The 18729-nt window shown below is 53.2% G+C and overlaps 2 protein-coding genes across 6 annotated transcripts in view; both read left to right on the top strand.

The window, feature by feature from the left end:
• Window positions 1–6528: 6528 nt before the first annotated feature.
• On the top strand, window positions 6529–9694 carry PVRIG (PVR related immunoglobulin domain containing). The gene is given in 9 exon segments (XM_037508058.1): window positions 6529–6591; window positions 6593–6653; window positions 6743–7084; window positions 7171–7294; window positions 7380–7437; window positions 7542–7767; window positions 9006–9069; window positions 9190–9259; window positions 9548–9694. Coding segments are annotated over 9 exon segments (1155 nt in total).
• Window positions 9695–15056: 5362 nt separating this feature from the next.
• The window catches only part of PILRA (paired immunoglobin like type 2 receptor alpha), a 9528-nt gene continuing 5855 nt past the window's right edge, over window positions 15057–18729 (top strand). For 4 of the 5 annotated variants that reach the window (XM_037504521.2, XM_054693647.1, XM_037504518.2 and 1 more), the window contains exons 1-2: window positions 15289–15451; window positions 15759–16148. In XM_037504521.2, coding sequence (XP_037360418.1) covers window positions 15397–15451; window positions 15759–16148 — 445 coding nt within the window. In that variant the 5' untranslated portion in view covers window positions 15289–15396. The other variant, XM_037504520.2, reaches the window with a different exon arrangement.

The raw sequence follows: 18729 nt of genomic DNA, 5'->3' as shown, positions 1-18729 counted from the left end.
TTGTTCTTGTTCTGCCTCTGAGAGCCACCCACACCTTTGCTCTTTTCCTGCCGACAGCAATCACATACATGGAGACAGCAATTGTCACTTTGTAGCTGCTTTGAAAAACAGCTGACTACTGCCATTGCACTCTTCTGTGGTCTAAGGAACCTTCAGCCTCTCCTGGGCATCTGCTGTCATTTTAGGTTCTCTCTGTAATCTTGGAGGCTGAACCCAGCCACCCAGCTCATGGTCTGTGGAAGGAACTACAACTTTTATGACCAGATCACTCAAGCAAATGCATTTCTTTCTCTTTATCTCCCTCCCAGGTGAAAACTAGAAGTTTTTGAGTCTTTTAGGAAAGGCAGCCCACGTGTGTTCTGCACGGCGGCTGACAGGGGGAATGGCTCCAAGGACCAGCGCCTTCAGTGAGGTGAAATACACCCACTAACTAAGGATCCAGGAGTGTAGAGAGTCCTGAGTTGATTAAATGTCAACCAAGCTGAGGGTGCTTCCTAAGATTAAAAGAGAAACTTGATTGAAAGTTCTGCATAAATAAGGAGATCTTTATGCAGCCAACTTAGGCCAGTGACTTGGGGGACTGATTCCCAAGCTGAGAATCTCTGCATGGTTTATGCCATGCTCCCCAATTCTTTGACTCACTTTATTGAGAGGTTGGTCTAGGTTCTCTTCCCTTGACCATGGACTGGGATTGTTTGAATCATAAAATATGGGAGAAGGGAAGTGCTGTGCCAGTTTTCCAGCCTAGATTTTAAAAACTGGCAGTTTCCACATTTCTTGGTGTTTAATTACTCTTGGGCTGAGTTACCATGCTGTGAGAAAGCATCCAGAAGCTACATGGGAGGCTCCATGTAGGTGTCTGCCCGCAGCCCTCACTGGTCTGAGCCTGCTTCCAGCATCAGCTGCCACCTTGCTTCAGATGCAAGTCAGATGATTCCAACACCCAGCTTTCTGCCTTGTAGCTGAGGCTCCAGTGTCAGGGAGTGGACACGAGCCATCATTTCTCTGTCCTTCCCCAGTTCCTGACCCAGAGAGTCCACAAGCATTACAAGTAGCAAGTTCAGGGTACTTTGTAACAGAAACAGAACCTTAGACATTTTTAAAACTCCAAAAGCGAGCCTCTGTGGTGGTGCAGGTCTTAAGTCAGCATTATCAAGCTATCGTTGGTTACTGCAGCATGAGTTCAAATCCCCGGCCAAAGCTGACCCACATGGCACAGCAGACTTCTCCTGTCTTGCCTGCTGCTCCCCTCAGCAGTGTCTCTCAGTTGATCTGCCTGTTCTGCTCCCCACTCTGTCTGGTGAATCCTCTCATCCTCCTCCCCCACACATCTGGGCTACACCCCAGTTCTTGTATGCATAAATATATAAATCTTTAAAAAGACTCCAAAAGTTTGAACATCGTTTTCAGTTTGAAAAATTTATATATTACACAAACATTTATACACACTAAAAACATAATGGTTGAATTAGTGATGAAATGCTTTAAAATATTTTTTTGGCTAACTACAAAATAGCTTTTTGCTCTAAAAGATAATTTTGTTGAGAGATGTCTTCAATCATGACTTGATACTTTCTTAAGATCTAGTTGAAAGTTGTTTATCTTGAGAGTTTTTTGTGGGGGTTTTTTGTGTAGAAGAACTGGGGTGTAGACCAGAGGTGCAGGCCATGAGAGGATTTGCCAGAGACAGAGTGGGGAGCAGACCAGGCAGATCTACCGAAATACACTGCTAAGGGGAGAAGTGGGCAAGACGGGAGAGGTCTGCTGTGCCATGTGAGTTACCTCCCTGGCCAGAGATCAAATTCAGGCCTTAGTGGGACAGCACTGAGACCTAACCCGTAGGCCACCAGGGAGGCCTCTGATAATTACTTTTAATGACCATCATAAAACTGGAAGGAGAGTTGCTGAGAACCATGTAAGTCCAAATGAAATAGGTGCTTTGGCTTCATTTACCACTTTTTTAATGTTGCAAAATCCACTGAAATTCATCATTTGGAAGTTATGTAAACAGGTCAAAAAATGATCCCCATGTGTAAAGGGCACTTATAGAGGAGATATGCACAGTTTAGACCACAAAACCACTACATCCTGTAGCATTTAAATTGCATTCTGTCATAACAAGCTATGGGTTTGCGCTCTTTAAGATGTTGGTTTTATTAGAGGTAAACCATGACATTTACCATGTCACGTAGTAATAATTCTTTTTTTAAACTAAAAAGTTAGAAATATTCCTTGTCTTTCCTGCCTGCCACCAGTGGATATTTTGTGTTCCGCCAGAGATGCACACACTTCACCTTCACAACCACAGATTGGACAGTTCTGTGCCCTTGCCAGTAGAGTGAGGACTGTGGCCTGGTGAGCAGCTGCTCCCCTGGGCCAAGCCTAGGTCAGCTCAGGCAGAGAAGGTGGAGCCTCTGCGTGGGCAGAACTTCACCCCTTGACAAGTGACAGCAAGCAGTGCTCTCGGGCTGGCACTGCTGTGCGTAACCTTAGCTCACTCCTGAAAAGTTGCTTTTAAATCATCTTAAATATTCTTTTTTTCTTTTTTTAAAGATTTATTTATCTATGCATACAAGAGCTGGAGTATAGGCCAGAAATGTGGGGGGTGAGAGAATTCACCAGAGACAGAGCAGGGAACAGAACAGGCAGACTGACTGAAATACACTGCTGAGGGGAGCAGCAGGCAAGACAGGAGAGGTCTGCTTCACCATGTGGGTAGCTCCCTGGCGGGCCGGGGATCAAACTCATGCTGCAGAGGCTGCAGATTCCTTCATGGTGCTGTGCTTAACCCCTTGCGCCACCAGGGAGACCTTAAATAATTTTTAATAAACATTTACTTTTTAACCCTTGTGATCATGAGCTCTGCTGGAAGAGAAGTTGTTTGGTATTTGGTCTTAAATTGTCAAGTACAGAGGTTTTGTCCCGATTGCTGAGAAAAGTCTTCAGTTATAGGCAAGTTACCCTGTCCTTTGAACCTTGACCTGTGGGTTATAGGATGAGAAGAATTTGTGCTTGGATGACAGAGGATGAGGTGGTGAGGTCACACACACACACACACACACACATGCCGAATCTTCCTTGAGCTCCACAGTTCTTAGGGATCAGGTAGAACATCGCCATCCTAGAAGGGACCCACAAAACTGGTTCCTGTTAAGCACAAGTTTCCTGAAAACCTTGACTGTTTTCTCCAAGCCAGGTAGCTGGAGAAATAGGATGTCCACAGAGACAGAAAGAGAGAAAGTGCAAATCGCCACTTTTTTTTTTTTCCATCTAAAATGATGACATACTGACAATGTTAACCTCACAAAAGTTCTCTGGGAACCTGGAGAAGACCTCTGGGGGTGGGGGAGCAGCAAATCCCAAGGAAACTTGAAGGAAAATATATTCAATTTGACTTAGTAGATTAGGGCCAGGGAAGGGACTGTGGTGCAGGTGGAAGATGAAGGCATCTGTGAGGCTGCCGCGCCACGCAGGCGGGAGCAGGGTGGGCAGCTGGGCTGGGAGCTGAGCAGCTTCTCTGGGAAGGGCTGGAGCATGGCTGGTTTTAGACAAAACCCTTGTAATTCAATTTAAATTTGTTAACTGTGTGGGAGAGGCTGCTTTTACACTGTGGTTAATAGTGTGGGTTCTAGAGCTGAAGTTTTTATTGGAGTTCACATCCGATGAGGGAAGTGATTTCCCTCATAAAGAGATTTGTAAGTGTGGAGCTAAATACACGTGAGTTACTCAGAACAAATTTCACACATGGTCTACACTCAGAGGTTACCGCTTACTGTTTATATTATTTTGATGCAGGAGCACATGTGGCCTTTTTCACAGCATTTAAAATACACATAAATAAGCAGTAGTTACAAGCCTCTAAAAACTCAGATGAGGAAAGTTCTATAGAAGGATGGTCATCAACATTCACTGAGGGCTGAGCCAAGCATGAGGGGAGGGCGCACCCACGCCACTTTCCCTCATCTCTACCAGCAGTGCAGCCGGCTATGACCCATGTGGGGATGGAGTTGCCTGGGGAGGCCAGCAGCTTTGAGCCAGCAGAGAGTTGAGATTGTGGCCCCATTTCAAACCCTCATGGGCCTAAGACTGACTAGACGGGTTCTTCTCACAGCAGCAGGAGTTGGCTGTGGCTCCAGGGATTTATTTCACCAAGACCTGTCAGAGCAGGAGATGGCCGTTACCATACCTGCGTCATCTAAGCTGTACATCCAGAAGAGGCCACAAATACAGGCCTGATGATGCAAGATTCATCTTGCTCGGCTTAACAATCTCTTGGGAATCTGGGGCTCAAAATTCTGGAGACTGTTTAGGAAGAGCCAGGAAAGTCCTGAGAAAGGACCAGGGCCCTCACATAATCAATCCAAAGTACTCTACTAGGAGACACTGAACAGGAGTAAGAATATCAAGGGAGAGATCAGAAGAATCTGGAAGTAGACCCATTGGTAAGAGTCTGTGACCAAATCCATTTCGAAGCAGCAGGGAAGAGACTAGTCAGTCAATGGTTTGGGGACATCTGCTTCTCTCCACCTAAAATGTGACACCACCTCCTTCATAGTTAAGCACGGCAACAAAACTGTGACATGTTTGTAACTTGGTCCTCCTAAACACACAAAGTCCAGAAGTGATGAGAGATTGACAACTTTAACCTCACGGAAATTAAAATGGGTTGGGGGGAGGAGCGAGCAGGCTGCGAAAGGATGATGTGGATGTTTTCTGTTCGCGGTTGTCGACTCCTTTACAATGAGAATTTGCTAAGGATAAAGCATGGCTCCCAAGATTGGAAAAAAATGGGAAATATTGGTGAAGACTTAACTTTGTGCTATGGCTTTTGATCCGTGGGTCTCTGTACGTGGCGCCCCCCTGTGCACCTGGACTGCTGGGGTGAAGAAACGCCAGCCCTCGCTCCAGGGCCTGGCCTCAGCCTGCAGGACCAGCCGGCCGGCAGCCGCCACCCAGGGCAAGCCCTTGCTGCGGACAGCTTCCTGGGGTGCTGGGACCTTCACTGGGCCCGGCAAAGTGCGGAGGATTTCAGCGGGTAGGAGACAAGGGCCTTCCAGGCTAGGGAGACTGAGGCCAGCAGCCCCATGTGCCATGGGTGCTCCGGCCACCGGGTGACCTGCCTCGCCGGGAACTGTTGGAGCCCCCTAAGGAGCGAGGCGCTGAGACAGGGAGAACGTCGGGGTCGTGACTGGAAGACTGGTCAGCACAGGCTGGAAGACTGGCCCGTGTGCAGACCACGATGTCCTTCCCTGTGTCGTCAAGCTAAGCCTGGGAGACAGGCGAGGTGAGAAAGGGAGTAGCACATGCCTGGCAACGCAGAGCCTTGGCGGGGAACGTGTGCCCGGACCAGGCCAAACGCTGCGAGGACGCATTGTCTAGTAACGAGGAGGGGAGGGGGCGCTTTGTATCTATAAAAAGGAGTTGCGCCGGGCACCCCGGAATGAGCAGCTCTGCGGCCCCTGGGTCCCGCTTCTCTTAAACCCTATTTTGTGTCTGTCAGTTGTCTATTTCCAAGTTCTTCCGGTGCCTCTACTCAGCCCTGGTCACCGGCAGGGCCAGCGGGGAGACTCACGAGAGCGGTGAGAGCGGGCCAGCCGGGCTTGCAGGTGGCACATCGGGCCTGGGAGGTCAGCGGGGTGAGAGGGTGCGAGCGGGCTGGCAGCCAGGAGGGACTGCCCCGGAGCCCCACCTACCTGGGCTCAGGCGTGAATGAGGTGCAGAGTCTGCCCAACAGACCCACAGGTTGATGGACACCACGACACTCAACAGGAGGCGGGGCAGCTCCGGCCTCAGGCGGGCCGTGGACAGCGCAGCGCTGCCTCTCGGGTCTGAGCTCCGCGTCTGCCCTTGGCTCTGACCCTGAGCTCGCTGAGATACTCGCCCCCGGCCCTCAGCTCGGCACTGGATAGGACAGGATGCAAAGCCTTCTGACCCCAGGAAGGGCCACATGTCACCTTCTGCAGTGGCATTCTGGTCACTTTGCATCTGAAAAAACAAACAGCAAAGCGATTTGGGCAACAGTTTGTGGGAAGAGATGGCCTGATGGAGGGAGGGGCCGTAGGAATGGTGAGAAGTCCCAGATTTCCCCGTGGGCTGGAGGTGAAGGGTCATAGATGCTGACCTTGGCCCGAGCAGCTGGAGGCCAGCAGCCTTCCAATGTGCCAGGACAGAGTGCTTTGGGGCCATTTTCGTGGCGATAGCGTGTTAAAGTGCGCGAATGGGTGGAGAGGCCGGCACTGGAGCTGGGAAGGTGGAAGGTGGAAGGTGGCATCAGGCCACTCCAAGGTCCACAGCAGGTAAATATAGAGCTGGGCTGGCTCTTAGGTAACCCCCTGCTGGCAACACCCCTCAACCCTCAACCCCCACCCCCACCCCCTGCTTGCCCTGAAGCACAGTCTTGGGAACCAGCAAGACCTCGTCACTGTGGCTAAGTTCCACCCTCAGGGTGCTCTCCACAATGAGACAGAGGAGGAAGTGGGGTGGAGAGCCTGCTTCCTGGGCCTGCTCACACACAAAAAACTTCCTGTGATGACAGCAGAAACACAGGTGCTGTTCCCAGCACGGCTGCCCCCAGAGCCCGGGCTGGAGGGCGGCCATGCACAGGGCCCGGGCCCCGGTCCTGCTCGTGCTGCTGACACTCTGCGTCACTGCTGGTGAGTGGGGAGGCCAGAGCCACGCAGAGGCCAGCTGGAGGGCAGGGGGCAGCCCAGGCCTGGGCCCTTCCCACCTCTGACTTCTGCAGGGACCCCCGAGGTGTGGGTGCAAGTTCAGGCGGAGGACGCCAACTTCACCATCCGCTGCGGATTCCGGGGATCTGGCTCCATCTCCCTGGCGACCGTGAGCGCCGGGGCCTCCGAGGATGCTGGGGGAACCCTGCTGGCTGTGTTGCACCCAGAACTGGGCACCGAGCTGTGGGTCCCTACCTGCCAGGCCCACTGGGAAGACAGAACCAGCATCCTTCTCACCCTGGAAGGGTTGGAGGGGAGAAGCCCTGGTCCCAACACCACCTTCTGCTGCAAGTTTACTTCCTACCCTGAGGGTTCCCAGGAGGCCTGTGGGAACCTCCTGCTCAGCTTGGAAGAAGGTGGGGCTGCCGGGGACAGGGAGCCAGGGAGGGCTGGGAGGGAGTCGGGGGCACCGGCCACCCTTCTGGCACCTCTCTGCACACAGGGATGCGGGTCCCTACGGCAGCCTCCATACTGCGGGCAGACCTGGCTGGGATCATGGGGGCCTCGGGGGTCCTCATCTTCAGCTGCATCTGTCTCCTCTACCTCCTGCATCGGCGGAGGCGCTGGTGAGACCGAGCCCCTCCCAGGCCCAGTTGAAACCCCCTCCACGGGGCTAGCCCCGCTTTGCCTCTGATCCTCCTAACCCTCCAGGTCTATCGTGAAGCTTCAGCCGGCCCACAGCGGCGCCCAGACACAGAGGCAAGCAAGGGTGAGGCCCGGGGGACCTTGGCGGAGCAGGGAACGGAGTGGGCTGGAGCGGGGGCGGCCGTGAAGTGGAGCTCACTTGGGCCTCCTTCCCCATCACCCCTGCAGATGGTCAGCCGAGACCCCCTGGCATCTCTCCACACCCCCTACGCCACCGTCAGCAACAACTACGTTGACCCACCCACTATGGACACAGTCCCTCTGCCCCAACCGCCGTCCTGGGGGACAAGGACCCCCACCCAAACGGCACGCCAGCTGCGGTCCCCCGCCCCCAGGGCAGCCCTGCCGCCCTCCGCTCGCCACAACTTCATCTCCATGGAACATGGACTCCGTGGTCAGGCAGAAGAAAGGCATCTCCACACCAGGCCCACCCTTATGCCTTTCCAGAACCCGCTGGGGCCCAGAACCATTGAGAGGAGGGACATTTAGAAATGCAGTGAGAGACGCCCGGTCCACCGGGCCTCGCGCTCGTCCTGGGCCCGCAGACCCCTTCCCTTGGGTGTCTGCACACCTCGTGTCGTTCCTAGGCCTCCAGGAAGTGTCTTCACGCATGCTCGGCCAGGGCTTGTTCGCTGAGGGGTGGTCGGCCTGTGAGGCAACAAAACCCACCCCAGGCTGTTTCTCTTTGGAAGTCCCCAGCCCGCTCCGCCATGTCAAAAACGAAGTCAACAAAGTGGTTTCTCTGATTGGACACGTCTGGACCTTTTCTTCTTTGGGGAGGGGGCACTGAAGACATTAGAGGCACCTTCCACCCCTGGGAGGCGGGGCCAGGTTAGCGCCACAGGGGACTGGCCTCGGCCTGGGGACAGGGTCTGGCCCAGGAGAGGGCAGTGCCCCAGCTCCGCCTCCAGGACGGGGTGTTCAGGGCCTTTGATGGCAGCGGCAGCAGAGGATTCCCAGCCCTGCAGACCTTGCCAGGGGACACCAGGTGGGAAGACAGGATGGGGGCGCTGGTGGACCCCAGGCAGGAGGATCCATACTCAGATTGCACCGTATCCTAGCATGGAAGAGTAAGTGGCAGCATGCTGGGCAATTCAACCCCAGAAAAACGCCTGTGTTCTGACCTGGCATCTCTGCCCGGGGCTCCTTGGGATGGCGCGAGGTGGGGCCCCAATGGCCTCCTTCCTCAGAGTGACATCCAGAGGTGGGGCGCCCACCTCAAATCTTCCCACAGTGGCTCCCTCCAGCTCCTCTCCCATTACAAGGGCACCAGGACTGCTGCCCACTAACCACTCAGGGCAGGCAGAGAGGCCCAGAGACACAAACGGAACCCGCACTCTCCCCCTGCAGCCAGCCCTCCTGTAAGCAGCTCTCTGGGGTTTCTCGGGGCCTCTGTCAAGGAGACAATGTGGTGAGAAAGCTCCGAGAGCCGCAAGGTCCCACAGAAACGCAGCGTATTCTGGGTGGTGGGGTGGCAGGGTCCTGGGGCCAAGCGAAGGCTGCGCCCTGGACCAGGGTGATACTAGTGTGAGGGGGCACCTGCCACATGGCCCCTTCCTGGGTCCTGCCTATGGGAAATCCCAGGCAGGGCCACCTGCCAAGCCAGGAACCACCCCCGCTCTGCCTGTGCAGGCAAGGCCAGCCCAGCGGCGGTGTCCAACACAATCTTCCAGCAAGCTGCCACTTACTCTTCCGGGTATGCTCGGAGGGCGTTGTCCCAGGACTCGGTCCTATCCGACCACCAGCTCCACACAGAGCTGGAGAGGCTAGACCAGACAGGGTGAGGTTACGGGGTCTTTGGGCCTCTCCTCCTCAGCTGGCCCATCATCATCACCGTCCAAGAAGCCCTGGGCAACCGCCTAGTAGCTCAATGCAGCACGGGGCAGGTGGGAGGGTCTCAAGGGAAAGAGAAAGGGGTGCTATCGAGGTGAGGTCCCCAAGGAAGGTCAGGGAGATGTCAGTGAGGTCCCAATGGCTTTGGGACCATACCAGGAGCAGGACCAGGGGTCTGGGGGCAGTGGGCCTGCAGGATCTCAGGGAGGCCTTGGAGGAGACCCAGGACCCTCACTTCTCTGGGAAGGGAATGTTCATGGTCTCAGCTTAGCTCTCAACCAGGACTCTTGCCCATCATGGAGCTGGGGAAGCCCCGCTGGCCTGAACCTGTCTTCCACAAGCTCAGGAGGTCACAGCCCAGCCTGGTGCCTGTGGCACATGAAGCCAAAACCCTCGGGAGGCAAGAACCTGGGTTGCCAGCCTGCTCCCTGCCCAGCTCCAAGTGCCAGAACCAGCAGCATCTGAAGAGAGAGCTGGGTGCGCTGTGAGTGTTGAGGGGTGACTATAACACAGACTCCAGATTAGCCGTCTGGACACTCCTCTCAACAGCCAGTCTTGGAGATCAGGCTCTGATCTGTACCGTGGGAGAGAGAACTTGCCCAAGGGAACATAAATGAAGCAACCCCAGCAGCTCCAGGGGACACGCCCTCAGCCTTACTCAAGACGTGTACCTTGGATGTGGGACCCTCAAGGACTCTTAACCTCTCTGGGGCTCACTTTGCTCCCTCGGTAGTAATGAGTGGTAAGGCAAAGGGGAGTGTGAGATTGTAACCTGGCACCTTTGCAGAGTCACTCAAACCCCCCCCCCCAAAGGATCGGTAGTTTCGGGAAGCCCTGCCGGGGTGAAAGTGGGAAGGCAGACGTGCTCTTAGTGCGGAGGAACGGAGTCGCTGGTGGTGGCACCACCCGTCCCCGCTGGACATACTCTGCCCAGGAGCTGCCTGCCCGCTGGGGCAGGAGAAGAGCCGGCCGCGGGGGGCCAGAGCGCCTACAGGGGCCTCTGAGCCGGCCCGGGAAGGGCGCGCGTGCGCTGACCACTAGGTGGCGCTCCCCACGCCGCGCGCAAGGAACTCGAGCGCCACCTGGCGGCGCTGCGGACACAGCGCCGCGGTCCCGCCGGAGAAGCGCGTCCTCCCGGGCGCGGCGAGGTCGCGGTGGCGGTGGGCGCCGTGGTCAGCCCGCGCCCGCGCCCCCCACCCGCTCGGTACCGGGTTCCGCGGCCCCGCCTCGCCGGCCGCAGCCGGTCCAGCAGCTCGCTCCGGAGCCGGGGCCCAGGTCGACCCTTCCCTGGCCGCCCCCTGGGCCCCCCGACTACCTCCGCCCCGGCAGCCCGCTCCTTCCGCCCCTGCTCCGCCCCGCGGCGGTCGGGCCGCGGGTCCCCGGAGCCGCCCGCCCCTCCCGGAGCCGCCCGCCCCCCGCCCTCCTTCGGGCCGGCGCCTGCCCGGCTCTGGGGGAGCGCCCGTGGGCCCAGCGCGCCCGCCGCCGCGCGCCCCGGAGTGGGGCGGTGGACGCGGGGCTGACGACGGCGGGGCTCTGGGCGCCCGGGCGGGGAAGGCGCCCGGAGGCCGCGCGGCTGCGGGGAGCTTGGCCGCGCCGGGCACGAGCCGTCGGCGAGCGCAGCAGAGTCGCCCGCCGTGAGGCGCCAGCCGTCGGCGCGGTCCACGGAAGGGGCTTCCTGGTGGGGGAGCCGTCCCCGTCGGCGCGGTCCACGGAAGGGGCTTCCTGGTGGGGGAGCCGTCCCGCCCGGGGGTTGAGCAGAGAAGTAAATCGATCGGGCTTTGAGTGTGACTCGCCCCGGCGCCGCCAGAGAACCAGGCCCCGCTAGACTCGAGGCGGGCGGGACGCGCGCAGGGCCTTGGGGGGCTGCTGCACAGGCCCGGTGGGACGGGGCGTCCGAGTCTGCACGGGGCGCTTGGGCGGAAAGGGGCGGGTGGTGGCGGCTTGTTGGCGGCCGCGGGGCGAGGGAATGGGGGCCAGAGCAGGGCGGGGGGGGGGGGCGAGCGCCATTCCCTGAGGTGCCTGAGACACGGAGGTGCCTGTGGCCGAGGCCTCCCCCGTCCGGGCAGTGTCTCCCGAAGGGGCAAGATCGCTGTGTAGAATACTGAAGAGAGAAATCAAATAAACGGAGAACTGTAGTGTCGGGCCTCCCCGGTAGCGCAGTGGGTTGAGCGCAGCGCTGTGAAGCTGTCTGCAGCCTCTGAGTCATGGGTTCGATCCTGGCCGCCCAGCGAGATACCCACATGGCACAGCAGACCTCTCCTGTGTCGCCTGCTGCTCCCCTCAGCAGGGTATTTCACCAGTCTGCCTGTTCTGTTCCCCACTCTGTCTCTGGTGAATCCTCTCACCTCCCGCGCGTCTGGCCTGTACCCCGTTTCTTGTATAAATAAATAAGTCTTCAAAAAAAGAAAAAGCCAAACCAATTTGGAAAAAGAAGAACAAATTTGGAGACCCCATAAGACTTTATAATACATACAAAGTTAAAGAAAAAAGGCAGTGAGGCACCGGGCATAGATGGGTGGGACAGAACAGGGTCCAGAACTAGACCCACACACAGGGTGTACAGTCCACTGGGTTTTTTCTAAATTATTAAATAGATATATGTGCGTGTGTATTGCATCGTTGTTCATTTGTGTACAAAGTTTAATTTCTCTCAGTTATAATCCTCATAAAATTCTCACCACCAAGTCACCAGTGAACCATCATCATCATCTCTTGTGCTCTTTCCTCCCATGTTTTGATCCTCTCCCTCCTCCCTTGCTGGAAGTCTCCATTCACAGTGGACCTGCTAGTTGCGTCTTTTTTTTTCTTTTCTTTCCCTACCCCTTATTTGGCTTCCCTATATACCACTTATAAGTGAAGCCATCTGAGATTTTTCTTTTTCCTTCTGTTCAGTCCACTGGTTTTTAACAAAGTTGCCAAAGTAATTCCAGGAGGGAAGAATAGTATTTTTGACAGTGTTGCTCAAATGATTGGGTATCCATTTGCAAAAATAAAAATAAAAATGAACACTGACCCTTACTTCCCATTCTATGTGTTTAAAATTTCAAATAGACTGCAAACCTAATGTTAAATCTAATAGTATAAGACTTTTAGAAGAAAAAATAGAAAATCTTTGTGACTTTGCATTAGGCAAAGGTTTCTTAGGTTCAACACCATGAAAGAAAAAATTGATAACCTGGGGGGGCTCCCTGGTGGCGCTTGGGTTAAAGTCCCAGTGCTGTCAAGCTAGCACCAGCCACTGCGGCATGAGTTCGATCCCCAGCCAGGGAGCTGACCCACGTGGAACAGCAGACCTCTCCTGTCTCTACCGCTGCTCCCCTCAGCAGTGTATTTCAGTTCATCTGCCTGTTCTGCTCCCCACTCTGTCTCTGGTGAATCCTCTCTCTCTCTCTCTCTCTCTCTCTCTCACACACACACACACACACACACACACGCACGCACGCACGCACGCGCGCACACACACCACAACTCTGACCTACGCCCCAGTTCTTATATGCGTAAATAAATCTTTTTAAAAAATTGATAAGCTGGGCTTCATCACATTTAACAGCTTCTGTTCTTCAAACTATACTATTAAGAAAATAAAAAGACAAACTACAGATTTGGAGAAAATACTTGCTAAACACACATCTGATAAGGAATCTGTAACCACAATATATAAAGAACTCTGTACTCATTAATAAAATCCCAATTTTTAAAGATTGGACAAAAAATTTGAACAGATCACTGTTCAAGAGCTGTCGATGGCAATCACATGACAAGAAGGTCACAATTACTCCTCACTAGGAGCATGCAGGTTAGAGCCACATGAAATACCACTGCAGTTCCAGGAGCTGATCAGAACACATAGAGCCACCACCAGGGCACTGGGAAAAGTAGCAGCACTCCAGGGAGAGGGATCCAAGCCCGAGGAGCTTTCACAGTGAGCTTAAGAGTTGGGTTTTGTTTCCTGTTCCCCCCACATTCCCAGCTCAGACTCAGTGCCCCCAGAATCCCCAGGGCCCATGTCAGGCACAGGAAGAAAAAACTCCAAGGGAAACTCTCCTTTTCTGGTCAGAGGCCTAAGGCAGAGAGTTTAGGGGGAAACCCTGCCCTGAGGCAAGACCCGCCCCAAAAATACACAGCAGCAGTAGGCAGGACACTGAAAGAGAAGCCAGGAGAGAGGACAGTCCTTCTCCCTGGCCACAGAAACTGGCAAGAGAGGCCTATGTAGAAAGAGTGTAGGGGGAATCCCCTTTCTTTTTTCTGCGCCTCTCCCCTCACCACTTCCCAAAGGGCAGATGTCACAGGAAGTGCTTGGCAAGATGTGGAAGAGGAAACTAAAATTTTGACTTATAATTAGAAGAGGAAGCTCGAGAAGGGATTGCATGAGCTGCATATAGTCCCAAGCCCACCTCCAAAACCAGGTGGAGTAAGTGAAAAATAAAATTCGAAAGGCTACACACTGCACACTGTATATGGTATTTATCTGACATTCTGTGACGAGTAAATGTGACACACAAGGCAGGCCTGAGGTCTGCTTCATGGCCTCCAGGCAGTGGTCTTTAAGCTACAGCACTTTGGGTGGCTGCTGCGGGTCAGCCCGGCCACACCCACGAGCACCGTGACCTGGTCAGAGGGCCTGAGAGTGCTTCATTTTTGAGGAATGGCCCAAGTAGTGGTACCACTTGACCTTGCTGCCAACACTGTGTGGGCCTTCGGTTGTGCCACATCCTGGCCACAGCTAGTGCGTTTGGTCTTTTTCATTTTAGCCATTTACTGGACGGGTAATGACATCTTGTGGTTTTCATGTGCATTTCCCTCACCACTAATGCTTTGGCTGCGCTTGTTGTCTGTGTGTCCTTTTTGACGAGGTATCTAGATACTCGAGTCTTTAGATACAGAGAGAGGAGGGAGGAAGGGGAGAAGCATGGCTGCCGTGGGGGAAATGCACAAGGGAACAATCAGTTGGGGAAGAAACAGGAAAGGAGGGAAGTTACCCAACTTGCTTTCACTTCCAGAAGACTGAGAGTTTGTCATGATATCACATCCTCCCACCCTCACAGCCTGCTCAGTGAGCCAAGGCCAAGCCCATCCTGGGGAAGGGGTGGGAGAGCCTTCCACAGAGACTGCGGGTCACCAAGGGTCCTGCTCTGAGCATTCATCTCCCTCTGTCCAAGGAAGGTTCTGGATTAGCCAGGACTCTCATGCTGTGGAGGGGATCACCTGAGAAGCTCTATGAAAACACAGCCTCGTGGGCCACACTCCTCAGAACTCTGCATTGGGAGGTTGAGACCCAGAGATTCTGTGGTGCAGACACATAGCAGCCTCCAGAAAGGGCAGACGCTCTGAGCATGCAGTGGGACTGGAGGTCAAAGAGTCCTGGTCCCCCGCCTGGAGTGACGTGACCTGGAGCCAGGCCTCTCTGAGCAATGGATCTCCTCCCCTGTGCAGGGGTGAGGTCAGAGCCCCAACACCCAGCCCTGCATTTTGTGGGTGGAATATGGTCTCCAAGGCCTGCTCTCCGGGTAGGTGGGAACATTAGCCCACCCTCAGCTCTTCACCTCAGGGAGGGTATGAGACTGCTCAAAGGGAAAATAGCCTGGGGGCCTTGGTTCTGCCTGAGGACTGCAGGGGAGAAGCTGGAGGGCAGGGAAAGGGGCCAAGAGAAAGGCGGATGGCACCGCTGCTCAGGGCATCTGACCCCCAGGGCTCCCTCCTCCTTCTTTCTACCGGGCTATCACTGGCTGGTTGGTGACTCATGACCACCTTTTCCTTTCCAGAAAGAGCCTGAGCTGCTCTTGATGAGCATCTCCCCTGGGATGAGAGAGACACAGAGGCTGGGAGACACTCTGGTTCTCTAATCAGAGAAAAAAAAAGGGGGAGAGACACAGAGAGATGCCCAGGGGCCTGGCAGAGGCAGGGAGGCAGGGGAGAGGGCCTAGCTGGTCAAGGTCAGAACTTCAGCTCTCAGAGTGGGCCTGGGGGCTGGGCCTACATGAAGCTCTCTCTACACTGACCACAAGGGAGGCCCTTTTGCAATATAGGAAAAGAAGAAGCCAGATTAACAGGGAAGTGCTGGTGATTTTCAGGGTGAGTCTGGTGGAGCTTCTGCTCCCACAGTTCTCAAAGGAGCCTGAGCCTTACCCTCTGGTGCCAGAGGCCTGGGCAGTGCTGAGTGTTTTCTCATCCCCCGGGAGCAGAGCAAGGCATGGGCCTGCCCCTGCTGCTGCCCCTGCTGCTGCTGCCAGCACCTCTGCAGGCTGGTGAGTGGTCAGGCTCCCTGGCTCTGCCCCCTCCCCAACCCCAGGGCCATGGCACAGATCCTGAAGGGGCTCTGGTGGGAGACTGGACAAGGGGTCTGCTGCCCACCCCCATTGGCAGAGGGCAGGACCATGGTGCCCGGCCCAGCTACCCCTCACTTCCCTCTGCCTCCAGCCTGGAGAGGGACCCCCAAGCCAGAGGGCCACTCCTACCACATGTCACAGCACTGCCCTGGGGGAGGGTGCCTCACTGGGGTTATTGTTTTTGTCTCTGCTGGGGGTTCAAAGTCTCTCCCCCTCCCTCCTCTAGGTAGCTCAGCAGGATCCAACTCAATGCACAGCCCTTGGGTCCAGCAACCTGAGCACCTCTCAGCCTCTGAGGGTGGCTCCATTCACATCCCCTTCTCCTTCCATCACCCCTGGGAGCTGGCCGAGGTTCCTGATGTGAGGATTTTCTGGAGATGGAAACAATTCCACGGAGCGTTCATCTATAACACAACCCCACCTTTCATCCATGAGGATTTCAAGAAGCGGCTGGTCCTGCACTGGGCAGAGGGTTGTAGTAATGGCTCCCTCCAGATCTTGAACCTGCGGAGCGAGGATCACTCTACATACTTCGGCAGGGTCCAGTTGAACACACGGAACCATGGCAAGCAGATGTGGCAGTCCATCCGCGGGACCAGCCTCAAAGTCACTGCGGGTGAGTTCCAGCTGCCCTGCCACTGAGGCTGCTGACACTGCTGATGTCCTGGCCTCTGACCTTTTCACAGCTTCTCCCTGCCCGATTCCTCCCCAGGCCTCTGCCTTCTCCCTTTTCACCTTAATCTTCCCAAACCGGGGCTGCCTTCCTGCCAGGTTGCTTGCAGCTCCCACTCCCACCTGCATTTTAAAATTCATGAATGGATATTAGCATCCAAATGTTATCAATTTATGAAATGAATTAGAATTGCAGTTCTCCATATTTCTCTGTGCTTTAGAATATCTGAGAAGTATCTGTTCCTTAAATTTTATTTTATTTTTTCAAAGATTTATTTATTTATACAAGAACCAGAGTACAGCCAGATGTGCGGGAGGGTGAGAGAATTCACCAGAGCCAGAGCGGGGAACAGAACAGGCAGACGAAATCCACTGCTGAGGGGAGCAGCAGGCGTGACAGGAGAGGTCTGCCTCGCCATGTGGGTTGCTCCACGGCTGGCCAGGATGGAACCCTCACTGCAGAGGCTGCGGACCACCTCACAGTGCAGCACTCAACCGCTTGCACCACCAGGAGGCCCTTGTTCCATAAATTTTAAAAAGAATTTATCCATAAAAGCTGCTGAGCTTAGAATCTTTATGAAAAGTAGTTCTTTAATAATGTTCTCATTTCTTCTTTGTAAACTGATCAGTTAAAGTTTACCACTTCTTAAAGCCATTTACAAATTTTTTGTTTCAGGAAATCATCCGTTTCAGAGTTTTTCTAATTTATCAACTCAGAATGTACTCTTACTTTGTAAGTGTATGATTGAACATACAGACTTGGTTGTTGTTGTTAGAGTCTTGCCTGTTTCTTGTTTTATCTTTTTCTCTAAATATCCACTTCCTGAATTTACTATTCCTACCACTGCTGTTTCCTAATAAGTTTACTCGTACACAGGCTTTCATTAGTTTCAAAATGCCCTTAGAGCTGGTTCCTCTCGGCATTTTGGTACATTTTCTTTGAAACTTCTTTCAATTTTAAATTTAAAAAGCATTCAATTCTATGATTTTAGCTGTGAATGTGACTTAGTCACATTCCAGGAATTTTATTTTTAGTATGTATTGCTCTGGTGTTTATTTTATTTTCTTTTGTCTTTTTTTAAAAAGATTTTATTTATTTATTTATACAAGAACCGGGGTACAGGCCAGGTGCACGGGAGGGTGAGAGGATTCACCAGAGACAGAGTGAGGAACAGAACAGACAGACTGACTGAAATACACTGCTGAGGGGAGTAGCCTGGGAGTCAGGAGAGGTCTGCTGCTCCATGTGGGACCATCACCAGCCAGTGGGGATGGAACCAGCACTGCAGAGGCTGCAGCCCTCTGGTGTTTATTTTCTCAATAGCATGTTACTATGAATCTATTTCCTTGGCTAAGTAGTTAAAACTTTTTATCTCAGTTGAGAATTGGTATTTACACTTTTATTATTAATTTCTAAGTAGAATGGACAGAGAATTTTGTACACACTAATCTAAAGATTTTATTGGCTTTTATTGACACTAGATTTTTTTCTGTGACTTAGTATGTCAGTTTTTTGATGGGTCTGTAAACATTTACAAAATACAATCTGTTAGCAGGAACTAAAGTTCAATATTAACTCAATATATAATAATTTAATATATAATTATGGAAAGATATACATCCATTTTACTGATGTCTCTCACTTATTGAAACAATCATGTAGGGCCTCCTTGGTGGCACAGGGGTTAAAAGCTGCAGCGCTATCAAGCTATCCAAAGCCACTGAAGCCCGAGTTAGATCCCCAGGCAGGGAGCTGACCCACATGGCACAGCAGACCTCTCCTGTCTCAGCTGCTGCTCCCCTCAGCAGCGTATTTCAGTCAATCCGCCTTTCCGCTGCCCACTCTGTCTCTGGTGAAAACTCTTACCCCCAACCTCCCATCCCCTGCACCTCTGGCCTATACCCCAGATCTTGCATGCATGAATAAAAATAAAATAAATCTTTTAAAAAATCATGTGAATGGACAAATAACGTATTCCACTTATATGAAGTACTTTCAGAAGCAAAGTTACAAAGACAGAAAGTAGAATGGTGGTTCCAGGACTAGTTGGGGGATACAGTGGGGACTTACTGCTAAATAGAGACAGAACTTCAGTTTGGGAAGATGAGAAAGTTCCAGAGATGGAAGGTGGTATTGACTGCACAAGGTGAATGGACTTAATGCCACTTGAACTGTATATTTAAATATGGTTTAAGTGGTAAATTTCATGTTTCGCATATTTTACCACAATAAAATTGTTTTAAACCCTGTGATTAGTTATCCTTGCTTGTAGGTGATGAAATGCTCAGTGGTAGAGTAGGATTTAAACTGGGTGAAGGGGCCTCCCCTGGTGGCGTAGCTGTTGAGCGCTGGGCTGCAAGGCTGCCTGCAGCGCCGGATCATTTCCCGGCCCCCAGCGAGGTCCCACAAAAATAAATAAATAAATAAGTAAACTGGGTGAAGTGAGGAATGTAGAGAAACCAGATAAGTGATCAGGAAAAAATATGAATTATAATAAATTAAAAATCAAAATCAACAGGCAACT

The sequence above is a fragment of the Talpa occidentalis genome, unplaced genomic scaffold (genome assembly GCF_014898055.3).
Source record: "Talpa occidentalis isolate TD23 unplaced genomic scaffold, MPIMG_talOcc4v2.1 talOcc4.12, whole genome shotgun sequence".
Classification (NCBI taxonomy): Eukaryota; Metazoa; Chordata; class Mammalia; order Eulipotyphla; family Talpidae; genus Talpa; species Talpa occidentalis.
Note: the sequence above shows the minus strand (reverse complement) of the source record. Positions and strands in the feature narration are given on the sequence as shown.